At 52.5% G+C, this 19,982-nt stretch overlaps 2 protein-coding genes across 2 annotated transcripts; both read left to right on the top strand.

The window, feature by feature from the left end:
• Nucleotides 1–8,956: 8,956 nt before the first annotated feature.
• On the top strand, nucleotides 8,957–9,805 carry LOC104271436 (serologically defined colon cancer antigen 3 homolog). Its single transcript, XM_009866102.1, has one exon. It carries the CDS (start codon nucleotides 8,957–8,959, stop codon nucleotides 9,803–9,805), a length of 849 nt encoding a protein of 282 aa, XP_009864404.1.
• Nucleotides 9,806–12,861: 3,056 nt separating this feature from the next.
• Nucleotides 12,862–15,418, top strand: KCNJ4 (potassium inwardly-rectifying channel, subfamily J, member 4). The gene is given in 3 exon segments (XM_009866099.1): nucleotides 12,862–12,899; nucleotides 14,103–14,750; nucleotides 14,752–15,418. Coding segments are annotated over 3 exon segments (1,353 nt in total).
• The last annotated feature ends 4,564 nt before the right edge of the window (nucleotides 15,419–19,982 follow it).

Here is a 19,982-nt window from a genome sequence, read left to right as displayed (position 1 = left end):
GCTGGAGCAGGCGGCAGCCCTCGGCAGGACCCGGGTAAGAGGCGGTGCTGGGGTGCGCTGCTCCCATCTCCGGCAAGAGACTGGGAACGGGTGGTTTTTTTCCTTTAGGAAAATAATGTATTGTTTCATCTGCGCTCGCTCTGAGGAACAGCTATAAATATAACTTAGGGAGAGATGCGTGGCTTCATGTGAGCGTGCCAGTGAATAATAAAGTTGCCTGTGTGCACGGCATATGCACACAGGGCTACCAGGGTGGCTACGGGCCGAGGGGCAGCGGTGGGTACCTGCCTGTAAACCTCCCCAACTTCCCTTCCTGCCCCGAATTTGGTGGCTTTGTGGGTAACTTCTTCATTTTTTTCGCTCCCCATGTTTCCTTAGCTTTTTCTCACCTGGGGCTGCATCTTGCTCACCTTTTAGTTCTCCTGCTCCATGTGGACAATGGTCCCGGCTGGTTCCCAGAAAAAGAAAAGAACTGGAGATCCATTCTCCAAGCACTTGAGCACAACCGGGGCTGAAGCATCTGTGTTGGCTCTCCTGTTGCCCGTGGAGCTTTTCGGACTCCAGACCTGCCCCCATATCCCTTGCCTTCCAGCATGGCAAATCCTACTAGTGGTGGTCCAGCATCCCACAGCTAGGCACAGTGCAAAGGGTTTTCTGGATACTGGCTTTGGGTGAGGAGCTCAGGAGGAAGCCTTGAGCAAAATGCCAGAAAAACTGTGCCTTTGCTCCCTGTTGGCAAGGCCACCTTCCCCACCTGGGTGGGAGTGGGCAGGCTGGTTTGCATGGTGCAGACAGGTCACCTCAGGCATCCCTGGTGCCACCTTCAGCACCCAATGTCCCCCCTCCTTGGCAAACTGCTGGAGACAACCAAATCCCTCTGACAAGAGCCTGGAATCTCCCATTCCCACCGCCCAGCAAAGTGAATGGCAGCTCCAGGATCTCCTCCTTCTCCCCTCCCTCCCTTTGGGGGCTGTATCGTGAAGGATAGATGGTGGCAGCACGTGCAGGGGACGTGTGGCAGAAGCGACATGGCCCCAAGACTGCCCTCAACCCCCTCTCTGTGCCCTCCTCGGTTTCTCGGGAGGAGGCATCTGTGGAAGGTGGGAGGTGTGGAGCGAGACTGAGGGCTTGAGGTCACCTGGAGCCTGGGATGGAACGGGGAAGGGTGCAGGGAGCATCTCTCACCAAAGCCATGGGGACGTGCCCCATCTCTGCCATTGGAAGTGGCACCCACAGATGCCTAAGTCAACTCTGCATGTAGCCCCCCTGTTTGTAGCCACCAACAATAATAAGTACAGGGAGAGTGTGTGCCTTAGGAGGGAAATGTGAGCCTAGTGGGGACAGGGGGTGGTGGGGAAGAGGAAGATGGTGATGATGGCCACGGACACAATGGGCTGATCCAGAGGGAAGCAGGGCTCCCTCTCCTCCACTTTTCTCCTCTTCCATCTCTACCCCTCGTCTGGTGTTAAGACCAAGTGCTGCAACATGCAGCACTGTCGAGGGTCTGACAGTGGTCCTTACCCCTCCTGGACCCTCACCATGGTTTGCAAGGAAAGCTGGTAAGCAATGAGGTGGCTGGGGAAGGAGAGAGTCACCTGGCAGGACAGAGTCACCTGGCAGGACAGGTCCCCTCTGGCCCCTCCGGCCATTCTGTCATCCCGAGCTCGGCTGCCGGCCACCACCCTGGGAGCAGCTGCGTTCCTGGGGTGGTGTCGCCAGTGAGAGGGTGCCAGCAAGGTGGAGGAGGACACAGTGATGGGCACCTGCTCCCGCGACACGCTGACATCAGTGCAGACGCAGAGCGGAGCGGTTAATGGCAATCTGCCTTCAGCAAGTTCCCGCTGTCCTGTCTCGTTATTGCGCTGGGTTAGCTTAACCCGACAGGGCGGCCGGGGATCAATAGATGGATGCTCGCGTCTTAGCGATCGATCCCTTACTCACACGCGCGGCTCCCCAGCCTCCCGCTGGCGCTCGTTTTTCTGTGAATGGTAAGGACTGAGTGAAGCTGTCTGCGCTTGCCTTGCAGCGCTGCAAAACCGCGTCGGGCTAAATTCATGTTCCTCGAAGACGTTGCTCCTGTGCCCCTTAGCAGGGTGGAGGGGCCTCGCATGGAGCCTCCGGGGGCGACGGCACTGGTTTTCCTCCTCAGACAAGGTGGCTTTAATGGGGATATTCGATTTTTGAAGTCCCTTCTTAGAACAGATGCTGATCCTCTGACAGGGGGGGGCTCGGATGGGCAGGTGCAGTCTTTGAGCTGCTTCTTACCCTCAGATGTCTCAGGCTTGTTCTCTAGATGCACAGGTGGTGCTGTGGCCCGGGCAGGTGAGGGATGGGAGCTGGCTGCAGCATGATCCTGTCCTGACTCCCCGAGAGACCTGTACACCTCCATGCCTGTCCTCTCAGGAGCCTCGTGGTGAGCAGCTTGCCTGCAGGGGCAGTTTTGGCCATTACTCGCTGGTGTATTTGGGGAGGAGATGGCACCCGGGGCTGGCATGGCAGCACCACTGCTGCTCTCACTGGAGATGAGGGAGATGAGGGAGATGAGGACGGAGGACAAGGTACCCCGCAGCCTGGCACTGCCCCATGCCACCAGCCAGGGACTCCTGCTACCACCACCTCTATGGCTGTGCCAGCCCCTGCCATCATGGCGGCGCCGTCTGGACGGCTGTTTTATTTCTATGGCAACATTTCTGCCGAAACACTTCAGAGGGAGCCTGGTGCTGTGAGAAAATGAGGGAGGCAGAGTCCCCCATTCTGTCCCCTGTGAAAGGCTCAGAGAAAAGACCCCGAAACCTCTCCTGCCTTCCTTCTCACCTCCTTCCCTCCCTTCCTTCCTACCCAGAACTGGTACAACGACTTGCTGGCCTCAGCCCGTCTGTGTCTCCACTGCCTGTTCCCCCTTCACCTGCCTTCATCTTTGCTTTTCCCTCTCTTCTCACCCACTTCCTTTCTGGTAGCCTGCTTAGGCACCCACTCAGATGGGCCAGATGAAAAGAAACTTGTTAAAAGGGGACACTTTTGAAGTGACTCTGCTATAGAGGAGGGTAGAGCAGCCCTGTAGCCCCGTGAGAGCTGTATAGATTGACACCACCAGCAGCACAGGGAGCGTGGGGGCTGAAGGGCACCAGAGGCTGGACAGGCAGCAGCTTCATCCCACTGAAAATCTTGGTGGCATTATGAAGAGGTGGTTCCTGCCATGGAACTAAACCCAGTGGCCCCAGAAGTCCTCTCCTCTCCCATCCCTGTCATTCTTGTCACCAAGAAAGAGCCTCCTGTCTGGGTGGAGGGGACCAGGCAAAAGCTTTGGGCAGCACTGAGCGCCAGCAGGCAAGAGGCAGGTGAGCAGGCAGGGCATGAGCATCGCAGCCCAGAGGAGCAGGGTTATGACAGCAACCTGTAAGGATGGTGAGGGGGATATCATGCAAAGGTGGCTGCCCTGTCCCGCTTCCCACAGCTCTCCTGCTGCCCCTGAGTCTGTCCGTGCTGGCAGCCCCTGCCACAGTGGGGATCTGGGGAGCAAGGGAATGAAAGGGGAATGTTCCTCTGCACCCTAGGAATTGGGCAGCGCTTAGGCTTGGTGTCTTTCAGGTGCATTTATTTAACCAGACCAAGGAAAATGCAGCGATACAAGTCAGCTGACGTGTAGTGAAATAGTCGATCTGCTCTCTGCAGGAGTGCAGTTTTGTAGCTTACCTAGGATGCTCCCTCAGCTCTGTTTCTGGTGTCTAGCAGGAGTGACTGAAAGGGAAAAAGCTGGGACTCTCTCAGGAAGCTGGTGGCTCCTCTTGGCTCCTTGTTAGAGTAAGAACAAGGGTTTGGGGGAGAATTCGTTTTTTTGCTGTTGCTGATGGTTTAGCCCCGAGTAGCCAAGCCAGGCTGGGAACTCAACCCTTGTGCAGCAGTCGGGTGCAGAGCAGTGGCTGCAGCCTCTCTCAGTCGGGTGCTTGGCAGAAAGCAGCAGGCTTTGCCTTGAGTATTGCACGCCCTTTGCTGCTGTTGGTGTTATTATCGTTCATAACCCTTTTGCAGGCACTTACTTTGCTGGGTGCCTTGTAGAGGCAAGGGCAGACCATCCCTGCCCTGTCAGGAGCATGACCATGGTGGGCAGGCAGATGACATGAGCCACCCTTGCCTCCCCTCTCCTGTGCACTGATAACAATCCTCGCCCCTGATTAACTGAAAGCCATCAAGAAGCCCTGTGTGGACAGCCTTCTTGACCAGGCCAGCATGGGTTCAAAAGGGGCTCTGTGCTGGAGAGACGTTGAGGTGTAGGGACACTGCTGGGGACAGCCTTTCGGCAAGGTTCCCACAGGGCACGATATTCAGGGAAGGGAGCTCCTGGAGTAGGGGCAGATTAGTTACAGTTATGCTGGAAAGCTGGAGGATGCAACGTGAGTGCACCGCAGCCACCTGGGACATGGGGATCTTGGGGACACCCTAGTGCTTTCACTTTTTTGGCTCATGTGGGTTTTGCACCAACCCTTCAAGAATTTACTTCACAGTTTTGGTAGGACGGCTGCTGGGGCATGCATCAGCCCCAGAGCTCCCTTGGGAGCAGGTGGGACATGGTCTGTGCCCTGGCTGTCACTAAAACCCAGCTCCTTTTTGGCTAAGAACACCACCCATGGAAGGCCAGGAGCCTTCTGAGCATTTAATTTTCCCTGTGATGTCAGCCATGAAGAATAACACCCACACAGCACACTCAGTGAGAAAAAGTGGGGACTTCTGCCCAGCTGCTGCCCCAGAGCATCCTCTCCTTATGTTCCTGCTCGGCTGCCCCCCAGCTCGGCCTCTTTTTCCCTCCGGCCTCATTTCAGATGGAGGAGAACACGTGAGTCCCTGTACCAGTCCCACCAGCCCTGCCATGGGGTACCCCTGTCTTGGCCAGAATCCCAGGGACCGGGTGGCTCTGCTTCCAGCACCGTTGCCTGGATGGTGTGGCCGGAGCAGGGATCACCGGGGTGGTGTGGGAGCAGGCAGGAGTTGATGCTGTCACCTTTCCATGCCTCTTCCCGACTTTGTCATCCTGGGGACCTTTGTGTGGATCCCATTTTTATCTGTTTTTTTCTCCCTCTCTCTTTCTCCCCTTCTCTCTTTGCTTTCTTCTCTCCCCCTCCCATCAGTATGTGGGCTGATCACTGCTCAAACTTTTAATTCAGATGGTAATTGGAATAATAATACGGGCAGAATCCTTCTGGCTCCGTTGCTGCAGCTGGCTTCAGAGAGCTATGAATAGCTCTGAGTCACACACTGAGATGGTTTAACTTCAAATCATTTTGTTTTGTTTTCATATTACCCATCCCTAGGCTCCAGAGCTTCATGGGGGGGGAAAAAATCCCCCCTTCTCACTCCACCCCAAAATATAAACTAGGCAGAGGCACATTAATAAAATCCTCTCTTGAAGAGAGAAACTGGTCAGCGGATGATGCCTTGCAGGGCAGATGGGGACTGTTGGCACTTACTTGATCTATTTATAATTATTGAACAAAAAGGCAGAAGTGTGTATATAAAAATGGTATGGAGTTGATTACAGCTTCCTCCCCTCACCTTCCATATGTCACTTGCCTTTTTAATATGGTAAAGCTTTCCCGCATGGTGACTGTGCCTTCGCCCGTGCTTGTACAGCGCCAAGCACCCAGGCCCACCGGCACCGAGAAGAGAGAGCTTGGCCACTGTCTCTTGTGGCAAGACAACCCCTATGAGCCCCGGCATGAACCCCAGGAATATTTGTGAGGAAGAGGAGAAAAGGTGGAGTTATGAAGCAGATGGAGAGGATGAACTGAATGCTGTGGGTCTGCAAGGCTCCGCAAAAAGCCAAAGGGGTCCCCTCTCTGCTGTGGATGTTTCCACTCTGACTCCCCAAGAGGTGAGAAGACATCTACCGTGTTGTCACCGTGCCCGAGCCGGCAGGATGGGTCTGTGGATGCTGATCTCAAAACCAGACGATGCTATGCAGCTGATAAGAGGAATAAAGGCACGAAACGCAGCGCAACCAGCGGCTGCGGTATTGACCACAGACAGGAGGGAAGCATTTGCCAGACGGCTCCAGATAAAGCAAAGACTAAGAGTGTAAAAATACCCTGGGATTTTTCCATCGTTGTCGTTCACGGTGTACATCCCAGAGCACCAGATACGGTTGTTATAAAAAGACAAGTGGGGGAGTGTTTCAGCGTGGACTTTTCTGTTCTGTTTCATGAGACTCTTCCACTGCAAATTTAAGGAAGGACTGACAATATATGATCCACTCTGGCAGAGGGGCTGGAGGAAGCCTAGGACACGTGAGGCACTTTCACTGAGTACTGGGGATGGAGCAATGGAGGCATTGCATCAGCACCACGCGCCACGACATTATTAGCCCCTAGATCCCTACAAAGGCGATGGTCGCAGCCCGGCACTGCACAGCTGTCAGGGGTCAGAGCAGGGCTGGAGTGGCAGTGTGGGCTGGTGGAATGGTTTGTGCTTCTGGAGCGCGGTGTCACTCGGAAAGGCATGGGTGACCGCAGCACGCGGTGGTGGTGTCCCCAGCATTGCTCAAAATAGGGTGCAGGAGTGGGGAAAACAGTTGGGAAGGAGGGAAGGGCAGCCCAGGCTGGAGGTGCCTGTTGGCCCCTGGAGACCTACCTGGCTGACAGTCTCCATGCCACAGCAGTTTCCCAAAGTGCTGGGGGGCTTCCTCAGGCCGTGAAACGCATCAGTGTTCATGTATGCCGGGGGAAGAGTGGCAGACGGACGGAGAGGCATCTCTCCGGACTGCAGTCTCCTGCCTGGCATCTCCCAGGGTGCCCCATGCCTCACTCACCATTGCGGTCTCCACTCCCCAGTAATCTGCTGACTCTCCGGCTTGCCCCTCCACATGTGGGTGCCAGGAAGCAGAACAAACTCCAAGAGAGGTCCTCAGGCACGCTCCAGGATTTGCATCTCTGTCTCCGATCAGGCTCTCTTACCCCTGTCTGTTTGGACGTGAATGTCACCCCCTTTTTTCTGGAGGCATCTCTGAGCCTTCCCCCTTCATCCTGTTTGTGTTTCAGGTTTCCAAGGAGCAACGGGACCGTTTCACAGATGTTCGAACTGAGTTTGCATAGGATTCAGGCTCCCGGGCCCATCCCTGGCCTTGTATTGGAAATTTTGTGACCAGCAGAAGAAGGGAGGTGATTATCCCTCTGTACTCGGCACTGGTGAGGCTGCACCTTGAGTATTGTGTTCCATTTTGGTCACCTCAGTATAAGAGAGATATCGAGGTGTTGGAGCAAGTGCAGAAGAGGGCAACAAAGCTGGTGAAGGGCCTGGAGAACAGACCTCATGAGGAGCGATTGAGTGAGCTGGGTCTGTTCAGTTTGATGAAGAGGAGGCTGAGGGAGGGATCTCATCATGCTCCACAATTACTTGAAAGGACATTGTAGAGAGGTTGGTGCTGGTCTCTTCTCACAGGTAATTAGGGACAGAACCAGGGGGAATGGTTGCAAGTTGCAACAGGGCAAGTTTAGGCTGGACATTAAGAAGAAATTCTTCACAGAAAGAGTGGTCAGACACTGGAACAGACTGCCTAGGGAGGTGGTTGAGTCGCCAGCCCTGGATGTGTTCAAGTGTCGCTTAGATGTGGTGTTGGGTGATATGGTTTAGGGGTGACCTTGTAGTGTAGGGTTAACGGTTAGACTCGATGATCCCAAGGGTCTTTTCCAACCTGGATTGTTCTATGATTCTATGATTCTATGATTGTCAAGCTGGCAGCATATGTTTTGCAGGCAGGGCTGTCAGCCCAGTGGCCCTGGGCCTCTACCTGCTGAAGAGGGACAAGTGGCTACTTCATCTCCTGGCATGGCATCTAAAGGGGCCTTGTGCAAACTCCATCCCAAGGAGACGGCAGTCCCCAGCCCAGGGCTTCTCGCCTGCCTGTCTGTCTTTCCCATGGCGGCACCGCGCGCTGTGGGGGTGTGTTGGGGTGGAAGTGGTAAGTGGGTTTATTTTCGTCCGTCTCCTGGCTCGTGCCGCTCCGAGTTTGTGGCCCCCGGTATTACTAACGCATCCCTGCGCGCCAGCTGGCAGCAGGGGATGAATCAGATCAGCAGCACCGCAGGGCGGACCCCCTCACCGGCCGATGAGAGGAGATGCCTGTGGCCAAAGTGCTAGTGATGTCTTCCGCCTCTGCCCAGGGTGAGCACTGGCACCGAAACACCAGCAGCTTGACCTTGCTGCTGGAGATGTCTTGGTAGCCTGCAGGGCAGAGCTGTCCATTCTGCCCTGTGCTGCCTGCCCAGGGGCAGCCGATCCCTGCCCTCCCTGCATGCTGCAGGTCTCAGGTGGCTTGATGAGCTCCTCTCTGCCCACTAGCATCATCCCCGAGCTGGAGTCAGCTCTGTGGCTACGAGGGTCCAGCTGCTGCCAAAAAAAAGCACTTTTGGATCAGTTACCCCCCCACCCTGGTCATACCTCACGGCAGGAAGTGAAGTCACACGATGACATCACGGACCTTGGTGCATTCCGTTCACCTCATAACAACGAGATGCCTGGTCCTCCTCTCAGCTCACCCACCCTGGTGATCTAAATGGAGGGATTTTTGTGACTGCCTCTTCTCCTACAAGCAACCCTAAGGCTGCAGAGTTTGGCACACTGCTTGTCAGTGTCACCTGCCTGTGTGACCTGGGCTCCAGGAGGGTAATTTAGATCCTTCCACTTGCTGCAACTCAAAGCATCCCAAAAAATGTCATGGCTGCTTGGTATCTCTGGGACAACAGAGAGGTTCAGTCCAGAATCTCAAGGCTTGGAAGATGATGGTGATGACTATGACACCGATGATAAAAGCTGCAGTTTCTCCTGTCCTTCACCCTGGTGCAAGAGCTGTGAGAGCTCAGGTGACAGTCAGGTAGAGGATCTGGGGGAAGCCATCCCATTTTCCCTAAATCCCAAGGACTCTTATGTGGCGAAAGCCAAAAATGTGAAAACCAGAACATTTGCTGAGATGTTGGCCAAGCATGTCCTGGAGCTTGAGGAGGAAGCTCAGGAGTTTCAGGAACCAGCTAAAGACATGGAAATGCCCGGTGGCTTGTCTCATGATGAGGAGCACAACTGGACCCATCACCTTCCTGTGCATCAGAAGTTAGATGTTCTCCAAACTTCCCGTAAGGCACCGTGTGGCTCCTATGACTTTTTTCAGTCTAATGTGGACAAGCATATGGGAGTGGATGCCTTTGCCCCATGGGCCCATGGCAGTGACCCTTACCAGGAGTACCCAGAGAACACCAGGGAAGCAGATCCCCACATGCTGCACGAGGAGGCCATTGCAGACAGGGAGCTCCCGTTCCTGCAGCCGACCTACGACATGCTCAGGGAGGAAAACTCCGTGCTCAAGAGGATGGTCAGGAGCATGCAGAGCTCCTTGAAGAGCCAGGAGTGCACAATGAGGCAGTGGGAGATGCAGCTGAAAGCCAGCCTGGTCAAAGAGGAGAGGAAAGCCCAAGAGCTAGAGTCCTTTGCCCAGTGGACTGAGTGCAATCTCCAGCTAATGACCCAGTGGGCTCTGGAGGCAGAAAGTAACGTGGAGAAGCTGAAGCAGGAGATCTTTATTCTCCGGGGAGAGCTGGACAGAGTCAGGCTGGAGAATGAAAACCTGAAAGCAGATAAAAAAACTGACCTGGGAGCAGTGAAGCACAACATGGACTTCGCCTTGCAGAACCTCCACAAGATAATAAATGGTGCAAACTGGTCCATCACACAGCTCACCTCTGGACTGGAGTCACTACATTTCCTTGCTGAGGTCCTTAAATCTACAGGCAAAATTTCTGAAGTTGGAGCTGAAAAAGAGCTGTGAACTCAGTTCTGTGTGGGTCCTATGCATGAGTTTATGGACCGAGACCACAGGTCTCCCACTACAGCCTAGAATAAAACCATTTGCTTTCATGTGCTCATGTGTGTGTGTGTTTTCAGAGTTGTAGCCTTTATTCTTCATGGAAATAATTTTCTTGTGATTAAGGAAAAATCACAGGTAGTGATCATAGAATCATAGAACAATTTCTGCTGGAAGAGACCTTCCAGATCATCAAGTCCAACCTTTTTCTAGCCCTATCAACACCACCAAAACATGTCCCTCAACACAACAACTACTCATTTCTTAAACACCTCCAGGGATGGTGACTCAACCAATGGCTGACAACCCTTTCAGTACAGAAATTCTTCCTAATATCCAACCTGAACCTCCCCTGGCGCAACTTAAGGCCATTTCCCCTTGTCTAATCACTCACCACTAGGGAGAACAGACCAACCCCCACCTCGCTACAACCTCCTTTCAGGTAGTTGTAAAGAGCGATAAGGTCTCCCCTCAATTGCCTCTTTCTCTAGGCTAAACAGCCCCAGATCCCTCTGCCTTTCCTCACAAGACTTATGTTCTAAGACCTTTACCAGCTTGGCAGCCCGCCTCTGTACCCTCTCCAGTACCTTAATGTCCCTCTTGTAGTGAGGGGCCCAAAACTGGACACAGTATTTGAGGTGAGGCCTCACCAAAGCCGAGTACAGGGGCAGGATCACCTCCCTGCTCCTGCTGACACCATCTCTGACACAGGCCAGGATGCCATTGGCCTTCTTGGCCACCTGGGCACACTGCTGGCTCATGTTCAGCCTGCTGTCCATCAACACCCCCAGGTCCCTCTCTGCCTGGCAGCTCTCCAGCCACTCCTCCCCAAGCCTGTAGTGCTGCTGGAGGTTGTTGTGGCCCAAGTGCAGGACCCGGCATTTGGCCGTGTTGAAACTCATGTGATTGGCCTTGGCCCAGTGATCCAGTCTGTCTAGATCCCTCTGTAGAGCCTCCCTACCCTCAAGCAGATCAACACTTCCACCCAGCTTTGTGTCATCTGCGAACTTGCTAAGGGTGCACCCTGTCCCCTTGTGCAGATCATTGATGAAAATGTTAAAATAGGCCCCAGTACTGAGCCTTGGGAGACACCACTTGTGATAGCCCACCAACTGCATTTAACTCCGTTGACCACAACTCTTTGGATTTGGCCATCTAATTATTTTTTTACCTAGCAAAGTGTATGCTCATCTGAGTTAAGAGCAGTCAATTTCTCTAGGAGAATGTTGTGCACAACAGTGTTAAATGCCTTACTAAAGGCAAGGTAGACAACATCCACAACCTTTCCTTCATCAAACAAGCGGGTCCCCCTCTCAGAGAATGAGATCAGGTTTGTTAAACAGAACCTGCCCTTCTGCTAATGTTCTGTTCTAGCACTGTGGAACTGGCAGCGAATGTTTCCCAGACTCTGAGCTGAAAGCTCCAGCCATGGTGAGCTCTATCCAAGAGGCTGTGCTACAACTCCAGATGACTTGAGCTCCCATGTGGGAGCCAGGAGGAAGCACAGAGGCATGGGATGTGGTGATCTTAAACAGCATGCCGATCTCTCCCCATGGCTGTACCAGCCAAAACCAGAGATGAGCAAAGCCCTTGCATTTCATCTGATTCCTTTGCCCCTTCTCGGTGAGATGGGGGAGGCAAGGAGCAGAGATCTGGGTGCTGTTGCGCATGATTTCAGTGAACAGAAGCTCCTTAGGTCTTCCTTCCTTTTCTTTCGGTGCTGGCCACCACCTGGGCCAGAAATCCAAAGTCTAGAAATTGTGCACCTGTTTCTGCAGCTGGGGAAAAAGGGAGTGGTGATTAGAAACCTTTAGGAAGCTGTGAAGTATCCGTATGTGTGAGGTGTGGCGGTGCCTTTCCTGCAGTATCAGTATCAGTGCTGGCTAAGGACGAGCTCCGCGTACGCCAGCTGGCTAAGAAAGGTACTGGCTGGAGACAAAGCCCCTCCTCTCCTGGTTGGAGCTCACATAGAGGGCTATAACTAAATTGCCTGCCTTTGTCACCTCCTAAAGACCCCCAAATCCTCAATTGTCACACGTATGGCAACCACTTGTTGCTCAGGCTGGAAGGAAGCAAACAAACTGGCTCTGTCTGCATGGTGTGCTCTGCACCGGCTGCTATAATCCACAGGTTAGAGTGCAGGATTAACATGGTTGTACAAAGCCCTTCCTAATCTGTGAGTCATTACCCCTTCACTGCATTTCAGTTCCCAGTAGCTCTGGACAGGTGGGATAGATCAGCTCTTGAGCCTTCAGTTTCCCTGTTCTTCAGTCAAGGGAGGACCAGATTGGGACATAACATCTGCTGGACATCCTCCCCAGGGCTCTGTTACTGCGCCGCTCCTCGGATGCTGTACGCAGGGAATATCTCAAGGTCTGTTTGCTCTAACTGGCTTCTCCTTTGCTATCCCTAAGCCCTTCCTTCCCATCAGTTCTCCTTTCTGGCTCTACCCACCGCTTTTTTTCTCCTCTTTGAAATGGGAGATGTCCTGCACCCTCTGGAAATAAATCCCCTCTGGGTCAGGCTGGGCTGACAAGGAACGCTTGGGGCTGCTATACACATCAGTGCTTGATTAGTTCATGCGTGCAAGGTATTTAGCCTGGCTCAGCTCTTGTCCTAGTGTAAGCTATGATATTAATATAATGGCTCAGGGCAAGGGCCCTGCAAGCTGCTCAACCGCTGTGCCCTTGATATGGAGTGGTAGATGCAACTCGGTCTGTGTCCATCAGCTCCTCACCTACCTGAGCCAGGCTACAGCAGAGTGTTTCATGGGCATCCCCAGACTCCTCCTGAGCAAAAGGCTGGGAGCCCTGCGACTGGGACTGGGATGGGTGCTGTCATGGGAGGATCTGACTGGGTCTTGCTTCATCCTTCTCTGCAAGGCATGTACCCGGCAAAAATTGCAATGGCAGCGTGGATCCCAGCAAGCCAGAGGTAAGACCTGGAGCTGCCCGGTCTCATGTAAGCGCTGCTGTATGAGATCCCACGCCCTGCCAGCTCCCACGGCCCCCTGACACCTGATGATACAGCGAGCCATGGGCAGCGTCCGAGTCAACCGGTGAGTAACTCTGCTTTTGAGGACTCCTGCTGCCCTGGGTGACCTGGTCCTCCTCATCTGGCCCCTCAGGCCCTACCTTCAGTGTGTTCTCCTCAAATCACTTGCCAAGGGCTTTCCTGCTCCCAAGTAGGGTTCCCTCTCTCCTACTCCAATCCAAAACACGCCGTACATGGAGGCAGTTCTTGGAGGAGTACAATGAAGGAGAAGCAAAGTGCTGCATGGTGCTTGACGAGAAATTACAGATTCCAGCAGTGCTGCAGAACCCCCATGTCCCCAGGAATCACAACCCCAGCCACTAGTGCTTCCTGCAGCATGAGACAAGGAATGGGGTCACAAAGCCCATGCTGGAGGGCTGACACGTCAGCACTATTGGGTGGGTGACACCAGCAGTGTGAGGGGTCCTGGGAGGCTGTGGCTCAGTGGTCACAAGGGCAGAGAGATGTCGGTGGATCTGTACACTCGCTTGATTTCCTCAAGGACCAGAGAATCTTCTGCCATCACATTTTTAAGGAATATCTGCAACTGCCCCAGCAGCATGTGAGGGGCAGTGGCAGTACCACTGGTGAGGGAGAGGAGCTGGAGGGACAAACGTCTCCCAGGAACTGTGTGTGGAGCTTCTGCCAGGGAAACTGCCAGACTTTGGCGCTTGATCTCCAAATTACACCTTTGGCTTTGGATGCAGGATGCTGGGAGCCACACATGTTGCTGTGGCAACGGAATTGTCCTGAGCGCAGAAAGTGTATAAGCATTGTCACCAATGCACCATGAAATCAGTGAGGAGAGCGGAGGAGAAAATAGAAATTCCTGGCCTTACATAATGCCAGGGCCAAAATCCGGCCAGACTGTAGGTGTTTGCTCCCAGGCTTCCTGACTGTCCCATCTGCTGTCAGGTTTCAAAGCCCTGGTTCCCTCCTTGCCACAAAGGCACAGAGATACAAGTTTCTCTGGCTTTGCTGCTCTGTCAGGACTTTGCTAGATACAACCTCCTGGCAGCAAGACTGGGCAAATATTGCAGCCAAGCTCCACCAATTTGGTCAGAGTGGCACCAGAGTGAGATAACCAGGGAAACGTGCTGTCGTGATATTCAACACAGCGGTACCATAGCCCTCTGAGCCACCTACGTGTCTCCTGACCTCACCATCTCAGTGGCTGCTGTTGTTTTTCATGTATTTCTGCTGGAATTGTCTGTTTCTTCTCTTCCAGGTACAGCATCGTCTCGACCGAAGAGGATGGACACAAGGTCTCTGCACTGGGCAGCATGAATGGGCACAGCCGGAATGGGAAGGGCCATGCACCCCGGCGGAAGCACCGCAACCGTTTTGTGAAGAAGAATGGCCAGTGCAACGTCTATTTTGCCAACCTGAGCAACAAGTCTCAGCGCTACATGGCCGACATCTTCACCACCTGTGTGGACACACGCTGGAGGTACATGCTTATGATCTTCTCTGCTGCCTTCCTGGTCTCTTGGCTCTTCTTTGGCTTCCTCTTCTGGTGCATCGCTTTCTTCCATGGTGACCTCAATGCACCAGTGGTGGGAGGTGGTCCCTCTCTCCTCAAGCCCTGCATCATGCATGTGAACAGCTTCCTAGGGGCTTTTCTTTTCTCAGTGGAGACGCAGACAACCATTGGGTATGGCTTCCGCTGTGTGACTGAGGAGTGCCCGCTGGCTATCATGGCAGTTGTGGTCCAGTCCATCGTGGGTTGTGTTATTGACTCCTTCATGATTGGTACTATCATGGCCAAAATGGCAAGGCCCAAGAAGCGGGCCCAGACCCTTCTCTTCAGTCACCATGCGGTCATCTCCGTGCGGGATGGCAAACTGTGCCTCATGTGGCGGGGGGGGGACCTTCGTGGAGGCCCACGTCCGAGCCCAGCTTATCAAGCCCTACATGACAGAGGAAGGGGAATACCTCCCCCTGGACCAGCGGGACCTAAATGTGGGCTATGACGTGGGCCTTGATCGTATATTTTTGGTCTCACCCATTATTATCGTTCACGAAATTGATGAGGAGAGCCCGCTCTATGGAATTGGCAAGGAAGAGCTGGAGACAGAGAACTTTGAGATTGTTGTTATCCTAGAGGGGATGGTGGAAGCCACAGCCATGACCACACAGGCACGAAGCTCCTACCTCGCTAGTGAAATCCTTTGGGGTCATCGTTTTGAGCCAGTTGTGTTTGAGGAGAAGAACCACTACAAAGTGGATTATTCACGCTTTCACAAGACCTACGAGGTAGCCGGCACACCTTGCTGCTCAGCCCGGGAGTTGCAAGAAAGCAAGATGACTATCCTACCTTCTCCTCCACCTCCCAGTGCCTTCTGCTACGAGAATGAGCTGGCTCTTGTCAGTCAAGACGAAGATGAAGATGATGATGAAGTGGGTGTGGTGTTAGGGGGCAGCTCCAAGGAGGAGGGAGGCGTCATTCAGATGATGGATTTTGGAAGCCATCTGGACCTGGAGCGGCTCCAGGCAACTCTGCCCCTAGATACAATCTCATACCGCAGGGAGTCAGCAATTTAACTCCTCCAGTCTCCCCGTTTCACACCCTTTGCCCACCATCTCCTCCTCTGTTCTGCACCCGTAGGTAGCTGGATAAGTCCCTTGTCCACCAAAAATGCCTCCTGTGACTGTCTCGCCCCTGAGTACATCAAGGCCAAGAGCTGCTCTGATATACTCCCTTTCCTGTGAATTCATACTGCCAGGAAGAGGTGTGAGGACACACTACTTTTCCTGTGTGTACAGCTTGTGCTAGGACCCCTTCCCTGCCCAGAGATAGGAGAGCAGCATGTCTGGTTTCTCATCTCTGGAGAGGCGACAGGAGTCCCTATCCTCAACCGACAGACTGGGATCTGCAACAAGTGTTTCTTCTGCTGAGATGACAGCAGACTGTCTGTCCCTTCTCAATGCGGGTAGACCCCATGGCTGTCAAGAGTCATGACCATCTCTAGGAGAGGAGTGATACCTAAGCACTGACCAGATGAGGATTGACGGGAGAGTTTAGGACTCCTGGAGGGAGTGGGGAAGGATCTCAAGGGAGGGATCTACTTGCATGTTTATTGCTTGTTGCACATGACTCTTTCTTTGTATATAAAACAGAACAAGAACTGAAATCCATATTCTTCCACTGCAAATGCCAAGCTAGGAGAAAAGGACGCTCTGCATAGCCTACTCTGCAATTTCCCTGGCTTTTGGCATCTGTGACCTCCAGAAGCAGCTCAGTTCTATGGACTCAGACCCAGTTCTCCCAGTCCTCTCAAAAAACACGTCCTGCTCCTCTCCTGAGATGCCTGGCAGAGGAGGCAGGGCCCCGTGCTTGCACACTCAAACTGCTCCCCAGCACAGCATGGCTGGGATGACAGACAAGTAACCTGACTGGACAGCAGACCTTCAACTTGCTCCTTTCACCTCCTTGGTTCTTCTCCCTGCTGCCATGAGCTGTAAAATTGAATTTGTAACTATTTATTTTTAATAAAGTCTAGTATCCCAGGGGGAGGTTTGGAAAGAAAGGAGAGACCCCAAGGCTGCAGCCTGGCATAGAGACCAATGAAAGTTATTAGTGCTGGTGTTTGCTCTTCATTTGGTGTTGGTGCCTGGAAACTCCACCGCGAAGGCTTACTTGTTCTGGGCCTTTCTTGTAATGACCTACAACAAGAGGCTCAGAGTATTTGCCTGGGGAGAAGATCATGCAGAATATATGGAGGGATGGAAGTATTGCATTAAAATTACCAGTAGGATGGGTCAAACGATCCTGCTTGCTTGGAGATACCAGGAGTTTTGTCCAGGAAAAGGTAATAGATATGCTCAATGAAGAGGCAGAGCCATCGCTCTAGATGTATAGCTCATAAAAAGTGTAAAAGATCCCAAAGCTTCTTTTTTTGCTGGAGGCAAGTAGGTACTAGAGGAAATGAGGGAGGGCATCAGATGGAGCTCAACCTGCAACATCGCCCTCATTCCACAAAAGACACAAAGGCCTGGTGAGCCTTTTCATTAAGGAGCAGTAGAATCATTCCTTCAAAACGGTAGATGATATGAGCACAGACAAACAGGTGGCTCAGGAGGCTGCTCTGGGCACCCAAGAGTTGTGCTATGGGGAGAACGGATGAAGAAATTATGTCCCACCCAACCCTTAATCTACAAATCATAAAACCAGCATCTCAATATCAATTTGGAATCGGTTCAAGAAGTAAGAGGAAAGTGGGGAAGAAGCAGAAGGGGAAGGAAGGAAATAGGAGGAGTGAGAGGAAGAAACATGCACAGCAGGCAAGCGGAGGAGGAGGAAGGGAAAAAGAAGGGAAAATGAGGTAATATGGGAGTGCGTTTGACAAAGAGCAGGGGTAGAATAACAAGATGGGTCTAGACTGAGATATGGCCATTTCTCATCCAGGCATGAAGGCTCTGTGGGGTGACAGCTGCCCTGCACAGGTTTGCCCTGCACCCAGGCAGTGATCTGACACCTTTGGGAAGCCTTGCCAAGGAGGGAAGAGGAGCTGGTGGGAAGATGAAAGAAGAGCACATAGCTCACAACCGACGAGCAGGGCATCAGGAAAGGAATCACTCCTAATGCATCCCTTTCCTCTTGTCAGGCTCAGAATGGGGACAGGAGCTTGCGGATCTTGGCTTTTCCCACGTATGACTTGATACGCAGCCTCATTTTTCCATGTGTGTCCCTGTCCCACCTCTCCTTCCCATTGCTAACTTATGAAGTCCCTCCTTCCTTTTATTATTTATTTATTTATTTTCCCCAGAGGGAATAAGCAGGGGCCGGTATTGACCTGGCTTTTAATACAGCTTTCAGAGCTGGGTGCCTGCCACTGGCCATGGCAGTGGAAACAAACTAATGGACCGAGAGAGAAGTACTCTGTGTGTGAGGACACGGGCATCCAGGACACAGATTGGGGTGGTGGCCTCCAGGACAAGGAGAACCCGTGTGGCTGGGTGCCCCCTCATCGAGGTACAGCATCCTTCAGAGGTGGATGGCGGCGCTTGTTGAGGATGAAGTGCCCGCGGCCTGTTACCTCTTGGGAGGAATCATCTCAAGGGAGCGAGTGCCTGGGGAAGCCGGGCAAGGATGAGAAAGCTGAGGCGCACCAGGGCCATGGGCATGCACAGCCGGGGTGGCTGAGGCAGCACAGAGGCCAGCACTGCCAAGCCTTGCTTCAGCTGATGCGGCTTTTGGGGAAAAAACGAGAAAAGGTTGCCATAAGACTAAGGGAACAAGCATCATGTGGCTACGCTGGGATTCCAGCTCCCTCCATATATTTGAACCTGCTGGCCCTTTTCATGTCATGTTTGGCATCACAGTGGAGAAGACACCAAAGTGTTGAGGCAAACCTAGCTAAACCCTGCTGTTCACAATAAAATTGGGAGAAAGCTCGCAAAGCCATCATGTCATTAGAGAGGGGAGAGAACTGAGTAGGACCAAGGGAGAGAAAGGAGTTGAGATGAGGGGGCAATGGGAAGGAGAAGAAAGAAAGAGTGCAGGAGAACAGAGGTGATGGCTAAACCTCTGCCTGTGAGGCCGCAGCTGTGCTTAGGTTGCCAAAATGACAGGTTCCTTGGGCACACATAGCCCAGCTGATGGCACAGTGTGGTCACTCATCCCAGTCAAAAGTGTTCTTCTGCCTCCACAAGCTGCATGCATGCCCACAGGCTTTGCCGATACACAACAGTATGTGCATCCTTCTGCATGTGCTACTTCTGCACCTGCATGCTCGAATCACAGAGTAGTCATGTCCAAGTACACATGACATGTACCTAAATGTGTATGTCACACATGGGGGCATAACCCATCCTATACCACAACTTCATCCCATAAACACCCAACAACATATACATAGACACCAAGCGACAGCAGCATCTATCTCAACAAGTTCCTCTCTGGCTGTATGCTGGAGACTCTTTTATAAAGCCCATGGCCACCGGGAGAATTCACCTCGGAAGACTGTTTGGTTAAAGAAGAATGGATGCTTTTAAGGAGTCTACAGATCAGCTCTCCAAGCCATTTACAACTGTAAATGCACCTGATATTTTGGTTTTTGCATACGACACATGGATCATGACCTTTTAGATAGGTGACACTTTCTTGTCCTGTGCTCTCCAGAGAAGAAACCTCTATTGCACACCAGGGCACAGCATCTCTGGGCTCCCATCCTCCTCCAGGATTTGATGGAGAGACTGCTTCCCCAGGAAACTGCCCCTAACCCCAAGGGGCTAGCAGCTTGCTTTTCAGGAGGAGGTCACCACTTCTTCGTTTATCTGCCTCACAACCTATATTTCTTTCCTGTCTAACTTCTGAACAATTTCCTTGGCTCATTATTGAAAGCTATTCAAATACCAGAAAGATAATGGGGAGAGGAAGGACTTTTTCCCTATGAATAGGATCCAGGCACTGGTTCAGATCCTCCACCCCATGACAGCTAACTATGTCGCTGTCACCCTTGCCAGCTTTCAGATGAATGTTGTTGTTTTAAATGACACTTGAGAAACTTGTTTCATGTTTTATTTTTGGTGACACTTTTGGACAACACTTTTGAAAACAAACCATCATTGGCACCTTTCAACTCACCCAAAAATTGCTCAGCAGAACATTTTGATACACACTGCGACTAAAAATATTCTCAAGAAATGCAACGATAATCTCAAAAAGGGAGAAAATGGGTTCAGATTTCCGTGATCAGGAAATGGTGTTGAAAATGTCCGCGCTGCTGAAAAAAAAGTGTTCCTTTTCAACCAGCTTGGTTTCATCCAGGTTTTGCCCAGGAGCGGAGCAAGGCACACAACTCTGCCACAACACCTTTAGCTTCAAGCTTTAGCAGCCTTTCTTTGCCTTTACAAGAGGACCAGAGCTCTCTCCCAGCTGTCCCAGGAAATATGAAGTGTTTTAAATGTCAACTCCCCACAAAAAAAAAAAAAAGCAGCCAGAAAAAAGCGCCTTACCTTCCCAGGCCATTAAGGGCTTGCTCTTGCCCCTGCGATGTCAATGAGACTTTTGCCATTGCCCGTGGTCAGAGCTGGGCCCTAATGGAGCACCACTATCGGAAAACCCCGCAGGCACCGGCCCTGCGCTAAATCCGCCGAGCCGGGA

The sequence above is a fragment of the Apaloderma vittatum genome, unplaced genomic scaffold (genome assembly GCF_000703405.1).
Source record: "Apaloderma vittatum isolate BGI_N311 unplaced genomic scaffold, ASM70340v1 scaffold1393, whole genome shotgun sequence".
In the NCBI taxonomy this organism is placed as follows: Eukaryota; Metazoa; Chordata; class Aves; order Trogoniformes; family Trogonidae; genus Apaloderma; species Apaloderma vittatum.
Note: the sequence above shows the minus strand (reverse complement) of the source record. Positions and strands in the feature narration are given on the sequence as shown.